The sequence below is a fragment of the Aspergillus fumigatus genome, chromosome 2 (assembly GCF_000002655.1).
Source record: "Aspergillus fumigatus Af293 chromosome 2, whole genome shotgun sequence".
NCBI lineage: Eukaryota > Fungi > Ascomycota > Eurotiomycetes > Eurotiales > Aspergillaceae > Aspergillus > Aspergillus fumigatus.
This window is the reverse complement of record NC_007195.1, coordinates 2,849,291-2,870,413: the sequence shown is the minus strand read 5'-3', so window position 1 is coordinate 2,870,413 and position 21,123 is coordinate 2,849,291. Positions and strand designations below refer to the sequence as shown.

General features: G+C 48.0%; 6 protein-coding genes across 6 annotated transcripts; 2 read left to right on the top strand and 4 right to left on the bottom strand.

Moving 5' to 3' along the window:
* Positions 1 to 6,444: 6,444 nt before the first annotated feature.
* Positions 6,445 to 10,722, bottom strand: AFUA_2G11170 (origin recognition complex subunit 4). The gene is made up of 2 exons (XM_750357.2): positions 8,980 to 10,722; positions 6,445 to 8,921 (listed from the first exon to the last, which is right to left on the bottom strand). Exons 1-2 carry the CDS (start codon positions 10,477 to 10,479, stop codon positions 8,307 to 8,309), a joined length of 2,115 nt encoding a protein of 704 aa, XP_755450.1. The 5' UTR covers positions 10,480 to 10,722; the 3' UTR covers positions 6,445 to 8,306.
* Positions 10,723 to 11,451: 729 nt separating this feature from the next.
* AFUA_2G11162 (PaaI family thioesterase) lies at positions 11,452 to 12,023 on the top strand (the record flags this gene model as incomplete). The annotated part of the gene is made up of 2 exons (XM_750356.2): positions 11,452 to 11,550; positions 11,610 to 12,023. 2 exons carry the CDS (start codon positions 11,452 to 11,454, stop codon positions 12,021 to 12,023), a joined length of 513 nt encoding a protein of 170 aa, XP_755449.2.
* Positions 12,024 to 12,441: 418 nt separating this feature from the next.
* On the bottom strand, positions 12,442 to 14,453 carry AFUA_2G11150 (secretory pathway gdp dissociation inhibitor; the record flags this gene model as incomplete). The annotated part of the gene is made up of 8 exons (XM_750355.2): positions 14,186 to 14,453; positions 14,111 to 14,135; positions 13,988 to 14,047; positions 13,901 to 13,928; positions 13,496 to 13,841; positions 12,890 to 13,444; positions 12,580 to 12,837; positions 12,442 to 12,530 (listed from the first exon to the last, which is right to left on the bottom strand). Exons 1-8 carry the CDS (start codon positions 14,229 to 14,231, stop codon positions 12,442 to 12,444), a joined length of 1,407 nt encoding a protein of 468 aa, XP_755448.1. The 5' UTR covers positions 14,232 to 14,453.
* A 69-nt stretch (positions 14,454 to 14,522) lies between these two features.
* Positions 14,523 to 16,316, bottom strand: mrpl4 (mitochondrial 54S ribosomal protein uL29m). The gene is made up of 3 exons (XM_750354.2): positions 15,490 to 16,316; positions 15,247 to 15,413; positions 14,523 to 15,075 (listed from the first exon to the last, which is right to left on the bottom strand). The coding sequence occupies exons 1-3, from the start codon at positions 15,854 to 15,856 to the stop codon at positions 14,956 to 14,958; spliced, it is 654 nt and encodes a 217-aa protein (XP_755447.1). The 5' UTR covers positions 15,857 to 16,316; the 3' UTR covers positions 14,523 to 14,955.
* Positions 16,317 to 16,413: 97 nt separating this feature from the next.
* Positions 16,414 to 18,895, top strand: AFUA_2G11130 (NOT2/NOT3/NOT5 family protein; the record flags this gene model as incomplete). The annotated part of the gene is made up of 7 exons (XM_750353.3): positions 16,414 to 17,033; positions 17,108 to 17,248; positions 17,359 to 17,874; positions 17,933 to 17,997; positions 18,056 to 18,321; positions 18,385 to 18,739; positions 18,800 to 18,895. The coding sequence occupies exons 1-7, from the start codon at positions 16,811 to 16,813 to the stop codon at positions 18,893 to 18,895; spliced, it is 1,662 nt and encodes a 553-aa protein (XP_755446.2). The 5' UTR covers positions 16,414 to 16,810.
* A 99-nt stretch (positions 18,896 to 18,994) lies between these two features.
* On the bottom strand, positions 18,995 to 21,037 carry gtmA (gliotoxin thiomethyltransferase). Its single transcript, XM_077804161.1, has 5 exons — positions 20,574 to 21,037; positions 19,913 to 20,513; positions 19,804 to 19,842; positions 19,694 to 19,750; positions 18,995 to 19,630 (listed from the first exon to the last, which is right to left on the bottom strand). The coding sequence occupies exons 2-5, from the start codon at positions 20,292 to 20,294 to the stop codon at positions 19,245 to 19,247; spliced, it is 864 nt and encodes a 287-aa protein (XP_077660324.1). The 5' UTR covers positions 20,295 to 20,513; positions 20,574 to 21,037; the 3' UTR covers positions 18,995 to 19,244.
* Between the last annotated feature and the right edge of the window lie 86 nt (positions 21,038 to 21,123).

The window sequence follows — 21,123 nt, the reverse complement described above, 5'->3', positions numbered from 1 at the left end:
CAACCCAGTATTGATCAGCGGTTGTTGAGTCATTAGCAGTCCCACCAGGAAATCCCCCCCTATGTTTCAACCAATCAGAATAGTCTATAGACAACCTGACAATCAAGGCTCTTGCCTAAAATTACTCTAGCTGCATGCCCCAGGTGGCTAGTCCCCGGGCAGACAACCAGGGAAGACTGGAAGCGTTCGCCAATCATAATTCCCAGAATCGTTCCTGTAATACGACTTCCAGAGTTTCATCCCTCATCTGAATGGAGAGAGACCTTTGCACCTTGTCTTTAATCAAGGTCGTTTGGTAGCCACTGGTCGTAAGCAATCAAAAACCTTTAACAGCAATAGGCACCACAAAGCTACTGCGTAAGTGATACGGATTCAAGAGGCCATGATAAACTGCAACTTGGAGTTAGCCATTGTTTCAGGGGGTTTCTTTCATCCACTCCACGTGGAATCCAATTTCCTTCCAAGCAAACCAAGCATTTCCCTATTGCAGATCAACAGTGAGCCTCAGGCCACCAAACAGACAACTGTATAGTGGAGATGGGTTGAGGCTTGAGCATCTACACTATTGTACAGCTGGGAAGCTGATGCTGGTATGACAGGTAGATGATTTGTGGTGTTTTGCATTCATTATGAGGTCACGTCAAAGAAGTTCATGGTTGAGGAATGATCATCTCAGCCATTCTCGTCGCTGATTGCGACTTTGTATGGAGTAGAGCAGGTACCATCAAGGTGTCAGAATAGAACGAGGTTGGGATGACCCAGTTAGATTCCCAATACCAATAACGTGATATAGATGAAATGGAGGACACTGTGGAGGTGATAGGTATTTACTGCCTCAGTGGAACGCGGCGTATTCTGGAAACCAATTAATGGCGGAAATAAAAGCCACCCTCTCCCTACATATGGAATCTTGGGTATCTTGCATCCGTCCATGCCATTTTCAAGTAAGCAGGTAGCTTACCTTTCCTTACATGTCCTTCTCCATACGTTTGAGACAGAGCAAGAGTAAGACCCATCTGAGCGGTCCCACGTGGACGCACGTGGAGAAAGCGCTGGAGGATTGGTGGGCTAGATCTTGTTACTAACTTGTTGGCGTGGCCGTTTTGACCTGCATCTGGGTCCGTCTCGTAATAGGAGAAGGGGTCCAAGTCACTGCATCCTGTGATTGGAGATTTGGAGCCGACATGTTGCGATTTCAGCAAATATTAATCAATATTCTGTCTATCCTTGCCGAAGTACTCCTCTGAGTACCATATGTCCACCTGCATCAGAGATTCTTCCAACCAGTTGATTAATAGCTTTGGAGGAGTAATACAAATAGTCGACACTATCATATGGACATGAACTGTCAATAAACTTCATACTCTAAATCAGACAATGAGTGAGGAACTCAGTAGCCTGCACTCACCACTCACCACTCACCGCTCTATGGCATCAACCAGATGCTTGACTTCGGTCCCACCAACCTTGCGAGTGGACATATGGTTTTAGATTTACCGCGTGGCCCGCCGCAATAATATAAACCATTTATTATTTATTATCTAGTGCGAATTATGGTTTACTCTGTACACCAGTCTAGTTCTGTAAACCTCTATATCATTGATATCATCAACATGAATCTCTTGTCAAAACTCACTGTCAAAGCGGCCAATTTTGTAGGTTCCGGCTAGGCTCGTAAATGGAATCTTTTGGATAGTCCATCAATTCCGCAGTTGGCAGCCACTGGTTTAAGGCATCCAAGAAAGTCTAAAACAGCCACGCAAGCTGTACATCCCCCAGATTGAAACACACCCCTGGCAGTGGCTTTCTGGAGTCCGAGCTTGGTAGGTCCAGCAAAAGCAATCATGATTGCTCAGCATGTGGTCATCTGTGGTGAGTCCGACTCACCTGTCCTCTGCTGCAGCCTGTGGCTGCAGCCTGCAGGTCTGATCACTGTAAAACCGACATGGCCATGAGGCATGAGCCTCATATGTTCTGGATTGAGTTTGGGCTTGGGCACAACGCTCATCGAAGGATTTTAGCAAGGTTTAGTACAGAGTAGCTGATAGGGGCCCCTGTCGGCTCAATTGCATGATGATCAGTAAATCTCTAGGTTTGTTAGATAGGTAATGGTCATTACCACTGTAAAACCGGGGGAGTCAATCAATCTTCCTTTCAGATTTATGCTTTACATACACCGTACAGTATGCGTAACCAGACTCTTCTGGAAATATGACTCTGGTGCCCAGTCCCACTTCTATTCACTGACGTTATGACATATCATCTGAAAACCAAGCGGTGAGGCCCTGACTATCAGGACTATGGAGTCTGAGTGATGTGTCTTTCTTGATCGTAAATTGTACAGGGAAAGGTCTGACATGTCACAATGATAACTCGAGAAGAAACTGTGGTCAGATGAGCTAGTCTGTTGACGAGAACTCTATTATCGTTGTCAGCCTATTTCATTCCAACCCTTCTACGTAGACTGATCACGAGCCCATGCCACACAGGTGTCAAACACATGGAAGGATTCTTAGACCGCAACTCGTTCCCGATATCCGAGCATTCCAAATATGCATCTTTGCCTTTGCTAGTCCGTCTTTACTCTTTCCATGTTTAACATACGCTCAAGCCATGGCATTGACAGGACTAAAATAGCCCACAGGTGAGGGCAGGTGAGGCGAGTTGTTTGACTCCCAGCCTCGAGGAACAAGGGACGGAATTACTCTCCGCGTTTCAGCTGTTGATTAGCAAAGTAAAAGTCGGTGTATTCTGTATGCATCACATCCGGATCTATACTGCTTTGTCGCGATTTATTATGAACGCAGATCCCTGAAAGCCACGCGAGTGATGACTTTGACAGGGATAAGCTATGTTGGTATTGGCAAGGTTGAGTCTGAAGTCTGGAAGTATCTACTTGTCTCGTTGATTAAAGGCGCACTCTCAGTACGTCAATGGATTAAATGACTATATATAACGATTATGATCGTCGGGAGAAGAAAATTATCACTTGTTCCAGTATTACAGGCCTTGTACTCTAGTATATACTCGCATCATACATTATCAACGATGTCTGTCACCATCGAGATGATGGCTTGTAACAAACAGCTAGCTCAACAATATGATCTGGGTGATTGCGATGAAGCTCCTTTACAGAGACAGTCATGTTAATTGGACAAAGACCTTAATTTGCCAAGTTTGCCTTGCTACTCACAGAAATTTTACGGAACTATCAAAGGATCATCCAGAGAGGATGTTTGCTGTCCAAGACCTGCGTTGATTATCAATCACTACATTACTGTTTCACAGTGCTAACTCACTATAGGCCTGTCAAGTCGACAATCGGTTTCTAAGGAGTGCATATGGGCGGCCTCGCAGGAATATCATCCAAATCAGGCGAGTTATCGGCAAGGAACATGTTCTAGACAAAGTCAAACAGGTCTAGAAGGTCAGGCTCCATGACTGATATGCCCATGCTCCTGCAGTGTCACCACTCGCCGTCCACACGGAACGCTGTCTCCAGCCCAGCATATGCAGGCTCCCGAAGCCAACGTCGCTTTTGAGAGCATGACATGGATAGTATCCATGGAAACTTATGCTCGAATGTCTCCGAGCACTATTTATTTCTACTTGCAGCTGCAGCGTTGCTTCACAGGCAACCAAGAGAGGAAGCTACATTAGCTTCCTGGCCCTTAATACTACCATTTATCGTCATAATGCATCTTGACCTCAGCAACTTTTGGATGCTCGAAGACAATACTCACTGATGCGAAATCAATGACCCAGCCGTAATCCCGTTATAAGATATCAATTCCAGCACCATGCATACTCTGTATACAACTGGCCAACTTTACCGACCAGACAACCAAAATTTCAGAAATCAACGGGCCTGGCATCCCCGGGTGTATGAAAATATGAAACATGACCCCACATGATACAGTGGTTACAATGATTGTAACTTCAACCAACTGGTGGGGCAGATGGGGCTGGTTTGTAAGTTTGTCATTACGGTGGTAAGCAACATTGTGGACATGTGGGTCATGGAAGTCCCTTGGAGTTGGGGCTCCTTCGATACAACAGTAAGTCGGTTATGGCGTGATGCTCGCTAACAAACCTCTACTACCTCAAAATGATACTAGCTATTTCGCCGTGGTGGAGAGGAAACGGCGAGAAAGTGGACACTGGAATTTCGAAGAAAATCGAACACAACCTATGGAGCACACTGGACGGCAAGGAACGAAAAAACTATGATAGCCACGTGGTTTGATGAAGGTTTAGCACCGAGTTTGCGAGCTTGTTGCGTAATAGAGTTGACAGGTGATATCTGGGAATTCGGAGATATCATTTATGATAAGTCTGTTTACTGTAGGAACGACGCCGTACAACTAGGGAGAAAGCTTGCTTCTGATTACTAAATCCGGATTCTGCTTAACTCTGCTACTATACAAATTGTAAGGAGATGTGGGCATTCAGAGAAACAGGAATATCTTCATCTGAGGGCTTCATTAAAGCAATCAACTGTGGCTCCAGTAAGCTTAGAGGGCACTATAACTGCCTATTGATCATGGTCAAAAACTTATGTAGACATTGAGCCTGCTTGTTTGTTGCGAGCCTTTCTACCTTGGCACATTGAGAGATAGCTTCAGTTCTTGGCTTCTCATCAGAATCCTGATATCTTACAGAGTTACGACGCAAACAGCGGTCTCATCCCAAGAGACAAGCCAGCATCGGTGGATCTCGCATCTTCTGCTTCACTGTCTCATCTCAAAGCCTTGGTCTTACCCCTGAACCATTTTTTTTATTGTAGCGGTGTACCGGAGTAGCATGTAGATATCACTGCCAAGTTTCTGCTGTGGACACTGGACACAAACACAGGGCTTGCCGGATTCCGGTGGTCCATGGGCCCAGAACAACATCGTCATTCCATGATGCTTCTGGAAGAGAAGGGAACAATATCCGAAGTGGAATAAATATCGAAATGTGAAACCAGATAGTACCGTGGTTGGCATGATCTATATAAATTGCACTAGTCGGTTTCGAAGTTGCCATTATCATCCGTTGAACAACTTCCTCCAAAAGAATCAAATGGGGCGCTAGAAGGCTTCTGGAAGGATTTCAGAACGCTTTAGAAGAAAGTGGAGGCGGCAGCTCTCGCTTAACGATACGAGATGTCTCACATTATTTCCGTGGTGAGGCTTTCGAAAGGTTGGGATTGTGTGATGAGTCGACTGATGGTCATATGCAGGACGTAAGGGATGAAGGATAATTACTAGGTATACATCCATAAATCTTAGATACAAGGCCTCAATAGCACCGATTGCGGAGAAATCCTTCGCGATCGAAAACCTGACGTATCAATTTTCCGCATCTGTCGATCAGGGCCACAATAATGATCAAACAAGACAAACGCAAGATAAATATGAAGATCAGCGATACTAGTCCAATTTTGGATCCCTTTGCTTGGAGGCAAACCCAACGGAAAAACAAGGGTCATATGGGCTTGATTCAAACGCGCAATTGGCTCTCCGACGCCAAATGATAAAAAGGTCGGCTGATAGGAAAAACCCGCGGACTTTTGGTCATCTCCGAAAGCACACTGGCTGGAGACACACGTGGCTGATCTTCCCGAAGGCGGTAAATCGGAACTCTGCCAATGTCACGCAGTAACCGTGAAATACCAGGAGGTGTTCTGTATGGTATGGACATTACCTCAGTACCTAGCATGGTCAATATGCAATGTAACCATTACCAATCGATCCACATGGAAAAGCGGCAACGGAATCTTGCCGAATTCTGGAAATGACCAGGCACTAGAGTCTCAACACGAGGACAAAATATCATCTGGTTAATATATTATTTTTCCTCGTATCTGACATCATCCTATGGGTAACGGAGTTCTCCGTGACCCTAAAATTGGGCGGCTTGGATGAACTGCACCCAAAGCCGTAGGTATTGCTGAACACGGCCAATACAGGAGCCTTTGACACTCAAACTGCCTTTACGCTATACTTACGCCCGAATTTCTACAGAAGCAAGGGGGCTGGGGAAAGCATGGATGATAAGGTAGCCTCATAAAAATGATAAGTGTACAGCAATCTTTGAGGGAAGAGTAGAGGAAAAAAAAAAAAAAAAAAAAAAAAAAAAAGAAAAAAGAAAAAAAGAGAGGCAAAATCACTGATCCTTGCAGCCCACGCGAAAACAGCCTCGAGGGCAAATCAGAGTTCTGGGTCGATCGACTGCCCCATAACCTTTCCAACCACGCTACCGGCCTCACCTCGTCATACCAATCTGGGCCTAGTGTACTTTCACTTCTTGTCCACATTGCTGGGAACTTACACACATCACACACCTGAAGGTGAAGGAAGGACCTTGGAGTTGTTTGCCTCTACATACCACATTCAAGGTGCAAAGAGCGCGGGTCGACCATCGCATAATGAATAGACTGGCAGCTTTATTTTTCGGCCAGTTGCCTCTAGTAGCCTAGATGTCAAGGACTATATATAGTTTCAGCTGCACTTAATCTACATCTGAGTCATGCAGGTTACTCCCAAAAGTATTATATACCACGCCTAAGTGGCTGTTGATCGAACCATTCCACGCGTCGTTAACTCATCTGCCTACCACCGTCGCCAAGCTCGCTATCAATGTTTCTCTCAAATACTTTGCAAGTGTACTTTGCGTTTCAAACCGCAGGGTGAGTATCTTGATGTTTCCAAGTCCTTTCTACGAACAGGATGAGCTACATGAACCCTGAAGAATCAATGTCACTGTAACACTAGTACAAAAGTCCGTCACCGACCAATCAACAGAGCTTCAGGAGCGGAAAATACAGTCCTAAAAGTAGGGATTCGCTCGCCAATTTCATCTCCGGCACCGCGACTACACCTCTCCCCAGGCGCTCTAGAAAGTGCTACAGAGCACAGCTAGAAAGCGGAACCTCCTCCCCAGCATCCGAACATCCCAACAGCGATGGTTGACTCAATATCTTTGCGCATATAGGCGCAAAGTCTTGGTAGTCATGGCATCCAACTGAACCCCATACACTCTGCTGTGATTGCGTGCATTAGTGCCTGGCCTCTCAGGATCCTGATTCGCCCGATTCGCGATTGACTGCAATATTCAGGGGGGGGGGGAGGTCCTGGACCTGGACTGGGCCACTAGCCTGCCATCAAGGGGACTGTGACATCCAATTTCAGTTGATTTCGTGCAGAATAATGCAGATCAGCTTCACCATAGGTAGCCTGACTGTATGGCTCGTGACGTGGTGCGGATGCCAGGGGGAGATATCTAGACCGTCCCTAGTATCCGTACACTATTCCCTTGAATGATGACCGCGAGAGAACGGGATTTGAAGTGGTCTTTCTTCGGACTTTGCGGAGATGGGACTATGCCTTTCCTGTGAATCTCGACGTGCCACTGCCAACAATCTGTTAAGTATGCCACACGCATAGATACTTCTTACCACTATTTCGATTCGATTACGGAGCCCTACGTTGGGCATTGAGTGCGAGTCACGCTCTCCCCGGTTTTATATTGATAGTATTCTTCAGGTAAAATATACGGAGTCTTACATGATAATTAGACCATAGGATACATGATCCTTGAGAAGACAAGCTTATTGTGGCAGACCCAATCCGCGTATGGTGCGCCTTCCCAGTTCGGCACGATCTCTATGTATGTTAAGAATAAGCATCAAGCCCGTCTGGATGGTGTATAATGCCACGTCCGCGCCACTTCTTCAAATAGTCTTGCTTTTAACCCTCGTCTACATACGATTAACCTGGGGTATCAAGTTGCGAGACAAAGCAGTTGGCACTCATTCCGTATGGTCAGATAACTTGGACAACCAGAAAGAATTTCTTTCAATCTGGCCACTATCACTCAAGGAACATAGTATTGTAATCCTGGACGTTCTTGGCTGAGAGGGCGCTGATCATCATATAAACACTGGGCTAGACTGTGGAATAGAAGCGGTCGATTCAAAGATACAGCGTCTACACATTACGGAGTAGGCTAGGTAGATTAGTGTCTGAAGATATACTGGCACTAATCCGTGTACCAGTAGCAGCGAGGAAAGATACTCGGGTTGTCCCTTGGGGGTTTCCCGAGCTTTCTTGCATGGATGTTGAACTTGTTTCATTGTTGCGGATTGTCTGAACCATCTTGATGACGGGATGTCCCCTGATACCCTGTGATTGGGCCTCAACCTGTCCCCGCAACATGGCGCCATGTGATATGGTGCTTGTCATCCACGCCATACTCCGTACACCACACGACAATCGTTAAGCTTGTTGTTTCACAAATGTGGCAAGTGACAACAGACCGTGTCACTCACGCCACCATTTCCCTAGTGAACCACCCGATCCCGCCATGGCAACCACCTCCTCGAAGCTGACCTCGACACGGAACATCCGTCCATCTGCAGTCCCACTTCCACCGCCGACAGGGTTGATCAACCCCCAGCTAACTAGCTTTTCCCACGCTTCGCGCGCCACATCTCGACCCCAGACACGACCAGGAGTGACGGTCGCGCCAGATACCGAAGCAGACGTCTTAGCAGATGTCAAGAGTCGGACATATTCCGCATATGCTGCGGGGAAGGACAGTGCAAGTGGGGCTAGATTCTGAGGCTGACCGGCTTCGACGCCAGGGTCGTACAGAGCAGTCAGACGGGTCGCAGCCAGCAGGAGCGAGAGCGGAAGAGATGACGGGCTTGCAGAAATAGTTGTGGACGTCGAGAATGGAAGAGGAGCAGGATCCGGGCACGATAAAGCCTGGTTGCTGAAGGTCTTGGGAGTCGGGATTTCAAATGAGGAGTCGTAAGTGCTGTAGTGCAACTCAGTCATCGCCAGTAGGGCACTTGCGAAGAATTCTTTGACAGACTTTGTCTGATGGTATATCCTCTGCAGATGATGGTTGAACGATTCGTCGGCCCAGAGGGCCTATTAGATGTGAGTTAGTGTCTTCTGACAAGCAGGCCGAACCCAGGAAAGAGTATACCTGTAGATATGTCCTCCATCCCTCCAATAGCGTGTTTCCCTTCCCGGGTGCGACTTCGTCAAAGAAGCATTGCTTCTCATCGTCCTCCAAGTTCAACGCCGCGAAACAAATTTCCGAGAAAGTTTCAAAACTTCTGGGAAGTGGAACGTAGACATATCGATGACTGAACCGACTCTTGACACGCTTTTCCAACATCTCGGTCACATCAACTTTTGTGGTAAGCCCCAGCACAGCGATTGGGGCTTTGCGAGCTTGTGCGATGTCAAATAGATTGTAGAGCAAAGTCTGTCGGGGATGGGTCGCGAACAGGTCAAATTCATCAAGAATGATGATGATGGACTTGGCTGCCGTGATAGCCTTCGGGTTTCCAGAAGGACCGAACAATTCCTCCGGATGAGACAGGAGAGCAAGTAGAATTGCCATGGTGTCGGCGTAGGTACTCACTTTGCCTGCCTCTTCTTCGGTGTTGGTCTCTCGACCGAGTTGGCGCCACATCTCCCGCAGCGCAAGTCGATCGTCTGTGTGTAGGAAGCCGTTGAGTCGAACCACATGAAATTCATTCATGTGCTCTCTCTTCAGCGACGATATTATCGTCTCCACGATGGCAGTTTTGCCACAGCCACGAGACCCAAGGAGCAGCATTGAGTTACCTTCACCAGCGGTGACGGTCTGCTCAATGAGCTGACGCACCTTGGTGTATTCACTCTCTAGCCCTTTCAACGGAATAAGTTGCTTTCCATTGAGCTTTTTGAGAAGCACCTTTGTCAGAAGCCGTAGTTCTTCGCTAAGGCCTCCCTGAACAAGCCTCAAAAAGCGTTCTGCATAGTCGGGCAGAGGATCGGATGTGACCATACTGTCGTCATACTCGATCGCATCCTGGTGAGTGGTGTCTTGCTGTAGTTGCATTGAAACAAGGTCGTCCAATCCATCTTGGTAATCGTCCGGGGTCGGAGACTGTAGCGACTGTTCTCGGCTCTCAGGTTGATCTTCTTGATCCTGCTTCTCGGTGGGAGCGTATCTGGCGGAGGCCCTCTTAGACCTCGTTCTGGCTAGTCCTTCCCTCTGATGCTGCGGTGAATTCTCCTCAGCCTCTTCCGTTGCCGGCACCAATCTACTTCTCCTGGTGCTACGTGGCGTCCGCTCAGATTGTCCAACAGATGATCTGGTTCTCTTCACTGACGACGGGGTGTTGAGAACTTCTTCCTCGTATCTCTGTGGTGGCTTCCGTTGACGTCCGCTCGATCGAAGGCCGTTCCGCGAAGGAGTCTCCACGCTCGCTGAGTTATCTCCCGCCCCGTTCATGGCTGTGTCTTCACCCCCGTCTGGCTCAGGTTGTTGTCGAAATGTTTTCGAGGTAGTGGGCGATGCGCCCTGGCCGGTAGGTGACGATGCAACCGAGTGGGGATTCTGGCCGTCATCTCGCATTTGGATATCACCATCCTGGTCTGCAGGCTGTATGTCGGACAACCTCCTCCTCTTCGCCGCTCGTGGGTTCGTCATTTCGTGATGTCCGCTGTTCGGTGGTGTTTGGAAGGTCAAACCCGAGGGAAGGGAGAGCGAAACTGCTGTGATATACGCTACTATCTTCAGGCATTGGTTGGATTAAAATTTCCTTAAACGTTAGACAGACATTGAGCGTTGTCGAAGGTCAATGGCCGGTGTTGATGCCCATGGGACACATCCAAACCAAGCATAAACCGCTTAGGCGGACAAAGCTTTCCGACGGGATTGCGACCGAATCACCTAGGTAGGCATTTCGACATTAGAGGTAAGCAACTTAAAAACGCTGGTATGCACGCCACGTACGAGTTCAATATTCTGGACAATACGTCTGTGTTAAAATATGGCCAATTGAGCAGATCTCGATAGATCTTGAGTCCTCTTGCCGCGATGACAACGATGATATCGTGAATCAGGTAAAACGCGTGACGCGAGATCAGGTGAATCTCTCTGTGCCCCAGGATTACTCAATGCCAAACATCACCCTGAACAGAAACGTTTTAACTTAGGGGCAATCCCGGCATTGTTGGAGTTATGATTAATTGACCCAAACTTTCATATGGCTTAAAGTCGCTCACCGAGCGCCTTCAATGATCAAGTTCTCCGAGTATAAACCACTTGCATGGTACATGAACACTACAGTGTACACGGAGTCCTACGGCGTACTTGGTTGCCGTTGAATAACGGACAACGAAGAAAGTACATAGGTGACATAGTTTGCTGAGAAGAATAAGCAGATGTCCATGATATATATCCCAATGGTCCTCTTCAAGTGACATTCAATGCGTGAGAACCCTCCAAGACCGACTGACTACAACCGCCAACCTCGGCTATCCACCATTCCCCTCGCCTGTTAGACATCCAAGCTATCCTCATAGCCAAAGAAGACTCTCGTGTGAATAAAAGGAATGAGCACAATCTTATCGCATTATATCCTTTCTAGAATAGAATTTTATCATCAGACTTGGAACCATGTCCTCATCATCAATTAGAAGACCATCCAGACGCCTGGAGCAATTCGAGGAGCTCGTCTACGAGTACTCCGCGCGGATGGGCCAACATGATCAGGAGGTATAGTACAGCCTTTTCTTTTCAATAACTCCCAGATGGAAGTCTAACCAAGCGTCAAGCACTGGGATTTTGATCCTCGCGCTTGCAATCTCCGCTTCGAATCCGCTACCCGTGGGCCTCCAGCACAAGTCTCATACCTTCTCACCGTAGCCCCTAAACTGTGCAATTTCATGGGTAATCTGCACGGCGGGTGCGCCGCCACAATTATCGATATCCTCTCCACCGCTATCCTCCTGGGCGTCTCGAAACCAGGTTTCTTCTCCCTAGGTGGTGTTAGTCGGAATCTCAAGGTCACTTATCTGCGCCCTGTGCCGGCGAACACGGAGATACGGCTGGTATGTCAAGTTATCCATACGGGGCGCCGATTGGCGCTTTTGCGAGCCGAGATCTTGAGAGCCGACAATGGCGATCTTTGTGTGCTGGGGGAGCATGAGAAGGCGAATACGGATCCTGAGTCAAGCGGGAAGATGTGATGTGCCCTCTCCATTTGTCAAGACTCATGTAGATACCTTGTTAGTATTCTGTTCTATCATCGAGATCCCCGTGCCAGAAATAGACTGGGGGCATGAAAATTGGATCTGACGAGAATCGATTCCCTTACTGCGAGATTGAAGTAGTATAACCAATTCAGTTTCCGGCCTACTGACAGCAGTTATAAACAAAAATGTGCCCGCAAGACCGTGTTGAATTTCAGCCTATACTAGGCGTGCACTACCACAGCCTGTCAAAAACACCCAGAAGCAAAGTGAGTGTGTGCGCCTCCAGAATGCTAATGGTTCACTGGGGATGGCAAGGATGAACAGGAATCCAAAGAATATTACGGTCCAATTCAGCAACCAAACACGACACTCTGTTATCGAAGCTCCATTCAGGGCTACAGCACCCACACGTCTAGTCTTCCGCAAGTCTCTGGTCCTCCCGAAGACCCTCAACAACCAGCTCTTCGCCTGTGGCCCGCTTATAAAGGTCCCGCACGTCGTCTGTTTTGACCATTAGCAACCATGATGTGGCGGAAAAACTGTGACATACCTGTTGTTGTCTCGAAGTGGGAGGTAGCATCGTAGCTCTTGGAAATGAAGATGTTGTCCTTCTCGCCGCTGTCCAAAGGTTCGTAGAGAGGAATGGGAGGGCCAAAGAACTTCTCTTCAATTTGGCCCAGACGCTCGAATCCGGGTTCCAGTTCCAGGTGGTGGTTTGCATCAGTCTCGGCAATAGTAGAGACAATGGCGATGTAGTAGCCCTTGGGGCAGACATTGTGGGCGGATGATACCATGGCAATGTAAACGTCTGATTCTGATCAGTAAAGTCTTGAATCCAACAGACTCCAAGGTTGACTCACCGTGCTTCCTTCCAACTTGAGACTGAGGAATGATCAGCTGTAGCGAGTCGCTGCCGTCGGTCTTTTCAATGGGGTGGTTCAGAATGCAAATGGCTTTCAGGAGGTAGCCAGTGACCCGAACCTTGCCGGGGAAGTAAGATGGGTCCGCGATGATCTTCTTTGTCTTGGTGGTGAACTTCATGGCCTCACTATTGTCGTCGCGATCCTTCATGGTTGCCTTGATTCCAGAGACCTTGCCGCTCTCGTCGTATAGAACCTCGTCGACGCTGGTGTTGAGCATGTAGGTGCCACCGTAGATGGCAGACAGACGAGCAAAGCCCTGGGGGAGCTCACCCAGACCATAGAGAGGGTAGATGTATGGGGACTTTCCGTACCGGGCCATGGAGTTGACATACAGTCGAATACGATGGATAGTCTCGACGGCCATGCCCGGTGTTGTGATGTAGTCATCAGACGGATAAAGCGCCATGGAGTGACCGACAAAGTCGCGGGTGTTGTCCTCGAGTCCGAACTTGTCATAGACCTCCTTCATTGTGCACTGAGCGACATTCAGACCTGAGCCCTTCACATTAGCAATTGAATAAATGCTACAATGTAGAGACAAACCCTGGTGAGTAGCGGGGTCATCCTCTTTGAATTCACCAACCCACTCCAGAAACTTCTTAGCTCTTCTCTTCTCGAACATGCCCATGAGGGACGACCGTAGAGCTTCACCAGCATCCGATGGCACCTTGGCCACAGTAGCTTTGGGGCCCTTCCCTTGCTGGACATAGCTGCCAGCAATCTGTTTGAATTCAAGGTATCTCGTCACATCCGTAGAAACCAAAATATTGGTGAGTTCACCGTTTGCCATCAGCAGCTTTGGGACCAGATCAATATTCCAATCGTTGACTCGTCCATACTTCTTCCAGGGTTCTTCGCCGGGGCGGACGTTGCCGTATTTCTTGAATAGCTGCAGGACAAGCAAGCAATCAACAGATGTTCAAATTAGTAACTGAACGATGTACTTACGGTTTCAATGTTCACGGAAGCAGCTTCTCTAAAAGTGGTGTCAGTATGATGGGGCGTGGGTGATCGGGTAGCTACCCCAGTTCTTACCCTCCGTAATGATCGTTGCGATCAATGTGGAGCACCTTGTTACCCTTGACACTTAGAACACTGCACACAATATCAATAAGCTATCCTTCGGGCCGAGAAGATGGATCTTATCAAAGTCCGTACCCAGAAAGCACGCACTCCGTCAACCCTGCGAGGGGCGTTAGCACTACAGCTGTCAAACGGCGGGGTAATACATACCAGTGCCGAGCACCACAACATCATACTCGGGGGCGATCTCTTCCATGATGGATGGTCGGAAGGGGTGCAAAGCAATAACGATAAAATAAGCAAGGAGGAGCGGAAGACGTGTGAGACTGGGAGAAGATAGACTCGGAGAGAGGAAGGATACGGAGACACTGAATGTTGCGGTGAGTTTGTAGTTAGCAGATAGTTTAGTAGTGGTGTCGAGCTAGTCTACTGGAAGGCCCCCGCGGATCATCAACCAAGGGCCAGCAGATGGGATTGGGCCCACAAGGGGGTGACGATATTAAGTACGCCGCTCTTCTCTGTCTTCATATTAAATGAGCTTGGAATACGGAGTATGAGACCCACGACTATTGAATATTAATTGAAAATTAATCAATTCACATAGAATACTGGCCTCCTGAGTCCTGAGTATCCATCCCCCTTTTCAATGGCGCCCAATTCTCAAGCCATAACAGCTTAAAATAACCTACCTACAGACGCCCGGAGACCTAAACTATTGGCGCTACGCAAATTGGCACTGTGCTAACACAAATATACATTTCAAGTGGCTAGATGGCACATATAAATAACCTTGGGTGTTTACTTATTGATGGCCTGACAAAATATACAAAAGACCTTTCTGCAACCCAAGGAATAAGCAAAGACCGATGTTATAGAAAACAGTACAACTCTCCAATATAGTACATGTGGGATGTCCCTGATGTGCAAACCATGTCTAGACAACATGAAGTCATTGCATGAGCAGCTACCAGTTATCACTCCTACTCCTGATTCTCCTCGTCTTGTGGACGATATCCCTTCTTGTAAAGCCGCTTCGCATCTTCCCAAGCATACCATCTCTCGCGCAGAACGTGCTTAATGCCATTTTGTGTAATGCGGATCTATAATCAAGAAAAAAGAAGATTAGTGGGGCGGTCTTTGAAGAATGATTTAGCACGTCAGCAACCAGCACCGATGGATCCAAGCCATGGACCACCCAGTAGATCGGGAGCCAGTTTACAGGCAAGAAGAAAATACGAAGGTCTGAACTCGGAAAGAAATGAGAAACTCACGGTTCTATCTCTTTCCCTAGCTTCCCATTCTCCGTAGCCTGCCTTCAAGCGTTGTCTCTCGAGGTTGGACGTAGCTATGCGATTACGCTCCTTGACACAGACCCACCAGAGACAGTGAAGGTCTTCCCACGATTTTTCCCGAAGTTCTTGGATAGACCAGGAACGGCCTTTTTGACGAGGCACAATTAGCAAAACCTATGTCGACCAGGAATAAATGTGAGAACCATGCGGCTTAATACGAACCGTGAGCAATATCATATTCTGGTGTGCTCAGTGCTGACCTATCTCTGGGGAAGAATCCCCAGAGTCCGTGATTCGGGGTCGCTTCACGCTTCTCGAGTGCCGCGGGGGAGACAGGTTTCGGCAATGGGTACTTTGACACGCCCAACTTGAATCTGGGGCCTGTTCGGTGAATAGCTGAGACACCGCGAGTCTTGTTCAAGTCACGTCCACGGCCAGCTACGACGGCGGTCGAGGAAAAAGATGAGCACTGGACCGGGGTCCGGATCAAGGAAAAATGGAGCGAGGGTGCGAGGTAGGGAGGAGGCAGCTCCACCAGCGGAAGACCATGACACTGGCGAGTAAGCCGTGCGACTGACTGGCGATGCATACTGAATGAAGTTGGCTGCCAGTCACTCCTTGAAGGGGGACCCGTAAAATGAGCTTTTTGCGGCGTTGAATTTGGATGCAGGAGTGGACCTCCACGAAATAGTCACGTGGTATTAGCCGCCGTCCCCGTTGACGGCGAGTAAATATGTGCAACACTCTGTACGGCAGTATGTAGTGTCTTAAGCGTACAGAAGAATGAAATTTGATTACTATTATATGTAGCATCAGTTTAGTCCTGAGGTAGCAGCCTTAGAAGGATTAGGTGTTGTTGATTGAAATTGATGGCCAGCACCGACCAATTCCCCTACATCGCCTTTGCTTCCAGCAAGAAACGAAAGACTCTGGGCCATCTCCTCATAGCATAGATAGATAACATATCACACCCTCTTTGCTAACAGAGAGATTTCGTGATCTATGTGCACTATGCACACTGCCTTTTTGGTTGTCAAAATCTGCAGAAACCCTCTCTAACCTGAAGATAAATTCGGCGGTTAATTAATGGTCCGTGCGTTCCCTCCAGAAGAAGCGCGCGTTTATAGCCACTCCACCTTCCAGTAACAGAGAAGTAGTCGCCGCATGAGGACTGAGTTGAAGGAACACTATTGTTTAACTGCTCTCTCTACTCTTTCATATTCCCTTACTCTATTTTCTCTCACACACGTTTCACTACACAGATTACTCCTTGAGGGTCAGACACTATTATGAATAGGGCAGGTGAGTGTACAGTGGATTCTCTCTCTCTGGAGTTTTTGGTATTTGTGGTCTTGCTCCGCTATAGCAACACCGACTGGTCAATTTGTGCGATCATTCCCTTTCATCTATCGTCTTCTCGGCGTCAGAGATGTAGACCCGCGGTGCTTGGTGAAGAGGAGGATTTCCTCGGTGATTTTCATAATCCAATTGTCGTCTTCCCACACTACGTCCATCCTCGATCATATTCAAGACTTTGAACGCCATGGACGGACGAGCCATCTGGCTAGCCCTCTGGGCCTGTCTGCTAGAGATCGCGCCGTCGCTTTCAATCCACTGTTTTGTTACGTTTGCGCTGATCAACCATTACTTCTCTTCAGGACCCGGGCCACAGCCTCTGAGAGGCATGTCTGGTTTCCCCGCACAGCAACAAGCACAGGCTCGAAACGCGACACTGGCCTCGGCGCGCTTGCCTAACGGAAAACTCGGTGCGAAATACATATTACTACATCCTGAAGCTGTATAGCATGGACTATTGCTGACCAGGAGTGTCGGCAGGGAGCGGCGCCAACTGGAATTTCAACTTACCTGTTAGCGGGACACCAGGACTACAAGGAAATCAGCAGCGCAACGTTGGAGCTATGGGGACATTTGCGCAAAGCATTAGTGGGGGATCGCAGCCTGCTACACCTCTTGATCTCTCGTATGTGTCTTTCTTTTCCGCACTTGAGAGTGGCCTTCAATGTTGTCGAATTTGCAGCACAACTTTTGTTTTCTCTTTGAGTCCTACTACTAACCTTTGATTCTTCAGAGACTTCCCTTCGCTATCAGGAGCGCCTCAGCAATCCCAGACCCCAAACCCAGGGCTAGTGTGGGGTCAGCGTGCCTTGCAGCAGACTCCACAGAGGCAGCAGCACCCGACATCCCAAGCACCCTCACGCGCCCCTCAGACACAGTCGCATCATCCGCAACAACAATCGCAGCCATCACACGATGATGTATTTCTCTCTGGTGCTCAATTCGCAAACCGTCTAGACGACTTTCGAAATGGTGGACAGGGTATCAGCGGTCAATTAGGTGGTTCTGCACAGCCACAGACAGGCAACATTGACGAGTTCCCCCCTCTGGGACGTAATGTCGCTGCGGATCTCGGCCAAGATCGCAGAGAATCTCTGATGCAAAGTGCTGGACTCGGTAATTTTGGCGGCACAATGCCCTTCACTGGCGCAAACCAGAACCAGTCTGCTCAAAATCGCACCATGATTGGAGGGTCGATCAATGGACAAGATACCTCGAGAATGATGTCACCTACAAATGCTGGGTCGACGGGTATGTTTTTCTTTCTAATTTTCTTTGATGGAGAACAGGGTGCTGACTGCTTTCTCAGCCATCGGAACCTCACGCTCACCCGTTAACCAAGGAGCAAATGGAGTTCCAGGATCGGAAAAGGAGGTTAGGAGTCTCTGCAACTCGCGCCCATTCACATTCCCTTACTAAATTTGGTATACAGGACTTGAACGTTACTACAATGGCGAATCAGCATAATTTCACAGAGCAACAGCAGGCGCAGCAACCTCAGGCTGCAGCCGGCGAAGCACAAGACGTGACTGCAGCCGCGCAAAGCACTGAACAGCAACCACTTGCTCAGATGAGCGAGCTCGACAGGTTTGGACTCGCAGGCTTGCTCCGGATGATCCACAGTGACAGTCCCGACGTTGCGAGTCTTGCAGTGGGTCAAGATCTGATGACTCTTGGTTTGGATTTGAATCAGCCTGAGTACGTTGTTGCCGTTATGGCACAGAAGCTTTCCTTTGCTTTACTAACATCTGTGGTTCGAAGGCCTCTTCACACCTCTTTTGCGTCACCTTTCGTTGCATCGATGTCGGCCGTTCCTATGGAGCAGAATTTCTCCTTGCCTGCATGTTACAATGTTGCCAATATCCAGCCTCTACAAACCCGTATACCCAGCTTCAGCGATGAGACATTGTTTTATATTTTCTACAGCATGCCTCGTGACATTATGCAAGAGCTAGCTGCAGAAGAGTTGATGGGCCGCAAGTGGAGATATCATAAGATTGAAAGGTGCTGGCTTACACGCGACGAAACGTATCCCGGTCCTGTGGATGTTGAACCTCGCGTCAGCGAACGTGGTGTTTATCTGATTTGGGATCCCACTACCTGGAAGAAGATTCGGGTTTGTATCCTTGGCCCTATCTTGAATCCATCTTGGAATGCTAACACATGGTATCAACAGCGTGAGTTTATTCTTCGCTACGAGGACCTGGACAACAGACTGGATCACAACAGGGGTCTTGCACGCCCTCTTGGATTCCCTCATCAAGCTTCATGATTTCTGGTGGAATGTTGTATAAGCAACGGCGTTGGGTTGGCTACCAAATTTCTCTGATGCGGTTCAGGTGTTGTAGCCGGTGTTCTACTCCCGAGCAATCAGGTGTTTTCCAGCCTTTTGTGGCTTCTATGGGAACTTGGGATATCTGACATTGATCTCTTTTCATGGTAATTTTGTCAGTGTAGACATTGAAACTATGAAGTGACGTCTTCGATCATAAAAACCCTGGTCTTGCTCCTCATTATAGTCACCAAATTACAAAATTCTATGCCCGGTTACCACATACACGTGGCCCGTGTGTCCCTAGTCATCCTGGACCTTCCCTCGAGCCACAGCTGCTTATTTTGTGCTAGGGCTTGAGGCCGGTTGTGATGAGAGCCACCGCCTCCAAAGGAACCTGTCCATTCGCCCCATAGGTGTCTTGCAGATATTGTCGCAGAACCATTGGAACATCCTTCTCGTGCGATTCTCGCTGTTCCTCGGTCCAGAATTTGGGAAGCAGGTAAGGGATTATCATCATGCAGACTTCGAAGAATTCATCGATAGGGATGGAAGTCTCTTTCGGCACAGGGATGACTTTGACGTCTCGAAATCCTAGCTTCTCCAGTTCAGACTGGATGTAGGATTCCGAGTCCCAGCCGGCGTTGTGAAGAGCGATGAACTCTTTCTGTGTTGGAAACGGGAGATTTCCGGGTATGGTCTCAATGGCGGCTTTCATAATTGGAATCCAGTTGACTATATGTTGCACTTATGGTCAGTTTTTACTTTCGAGTGTGAATGTACACAATGTTTGCATACAGTTCTGCCATGTTGAGCTTGCAAGTATACCCCCGGATGCGAGGATCCTGAAACACTCTAGCATCATTCATTAGACAGGTTCCTTTTATGTCTGACGGGAAGTCAATTACCTTTCAAGGCGGCGTTGGCGTCTGGAAAGCTCTGGAAGCCTAATTGAAGATCGCGACTGTCAGCGTGCCCTTATAACTCTGGACCCGAGTGTTTAGTTGATAAGCATACCAAAAGCGACAAAAACGTGCGTATAATGTCCATCTGGAAGACCAGTGTCTAACGCATTCACGATCTTCGTTTCAGCATTGACCCATCCTTCATCTTGGAGTCTCCGCTTGGTGGTCTCCAACATGCCTTCTGACAGATCGCCGCAGGTCAATTTCCAAGTTTTCTTTGCTTCATCTTGAAGTGTGTGGTTGAGTACGCTGGAGACAGCTCCGATCCCACAGGCATTGTCTAGGACAACCAGCGGCTTCTGGCTGGTATTGGCCACGCCAGAGTAGTCAACCAAGGTTTGAGCATATAGTCCCGTGAGCTTTTCGGTGTACTTGTAGCGGTCAACAAAGCTCTTGGTCTGGAACATATTCTGGATGTAGTCTGACTTGGACATTTTGGTGAAGTTGAAAAGCGAGTATAAGAAATACGATAGAGCGGTCTAGATATAATAGTAATTAGTCTAAGGAGAAGAGACATTCTCCTCCAAACATTCTGGAGTTCTTATACCCCTTCATGATCATGCATGATCATATAATCCGCTCATCAGCAGATGCGCCAAGGGACGGTTATGAAGGTTAAAGTGTCCGAAATCTCTCCGCGAGAACACCGGGAGCTGGGAACAGCGCCGCATATGAGCATACTGAACTAGTAGGAAAATCTATTTATCACTCACTCGGGGTTGCATTGGTGCTGTAGGTGCTGTAGTTGAGTTCCCCCATACTGCGTTGGGAAGAGCCTTTGGTGAAAAGGCAAGCTGGGACGATAGTCAGGAGAAATGGAAATATACCTCCATTCCTTCCTCCAGAAGATACAGTGGAAATCCCTCATGTTCTGAGAATGGATCAAACAGTCGCTGTCTGGCCAAAGGTAAATAGCAGTGATAGTATCGGAAGCTGAAGGGCTGACTACAGGTGCGACAATACGTAGTTCAGTGTTCAAATGGTGTAGGAATATATTGCTCCGTCCAGTTGCAACTATACTCCATAGTCTATCCGAGTGCCTGTAAAAGTTGACCATGGGGTGGATGATCGACATTAGAACTGTAGAACTAACTAACAATCACATCTAAGACATTGAGTAAGAAACAGTCAGGAACAAACATCTTTTCGATCATTTTGACTTGTGCACCTAATCATTTGAGCACTCATCGGGATTCGGGAACAACAATGAGAGGCCTTTCCTACATGAGTCTGATCATGTGATCTAATCAACCCCTCCAAAGC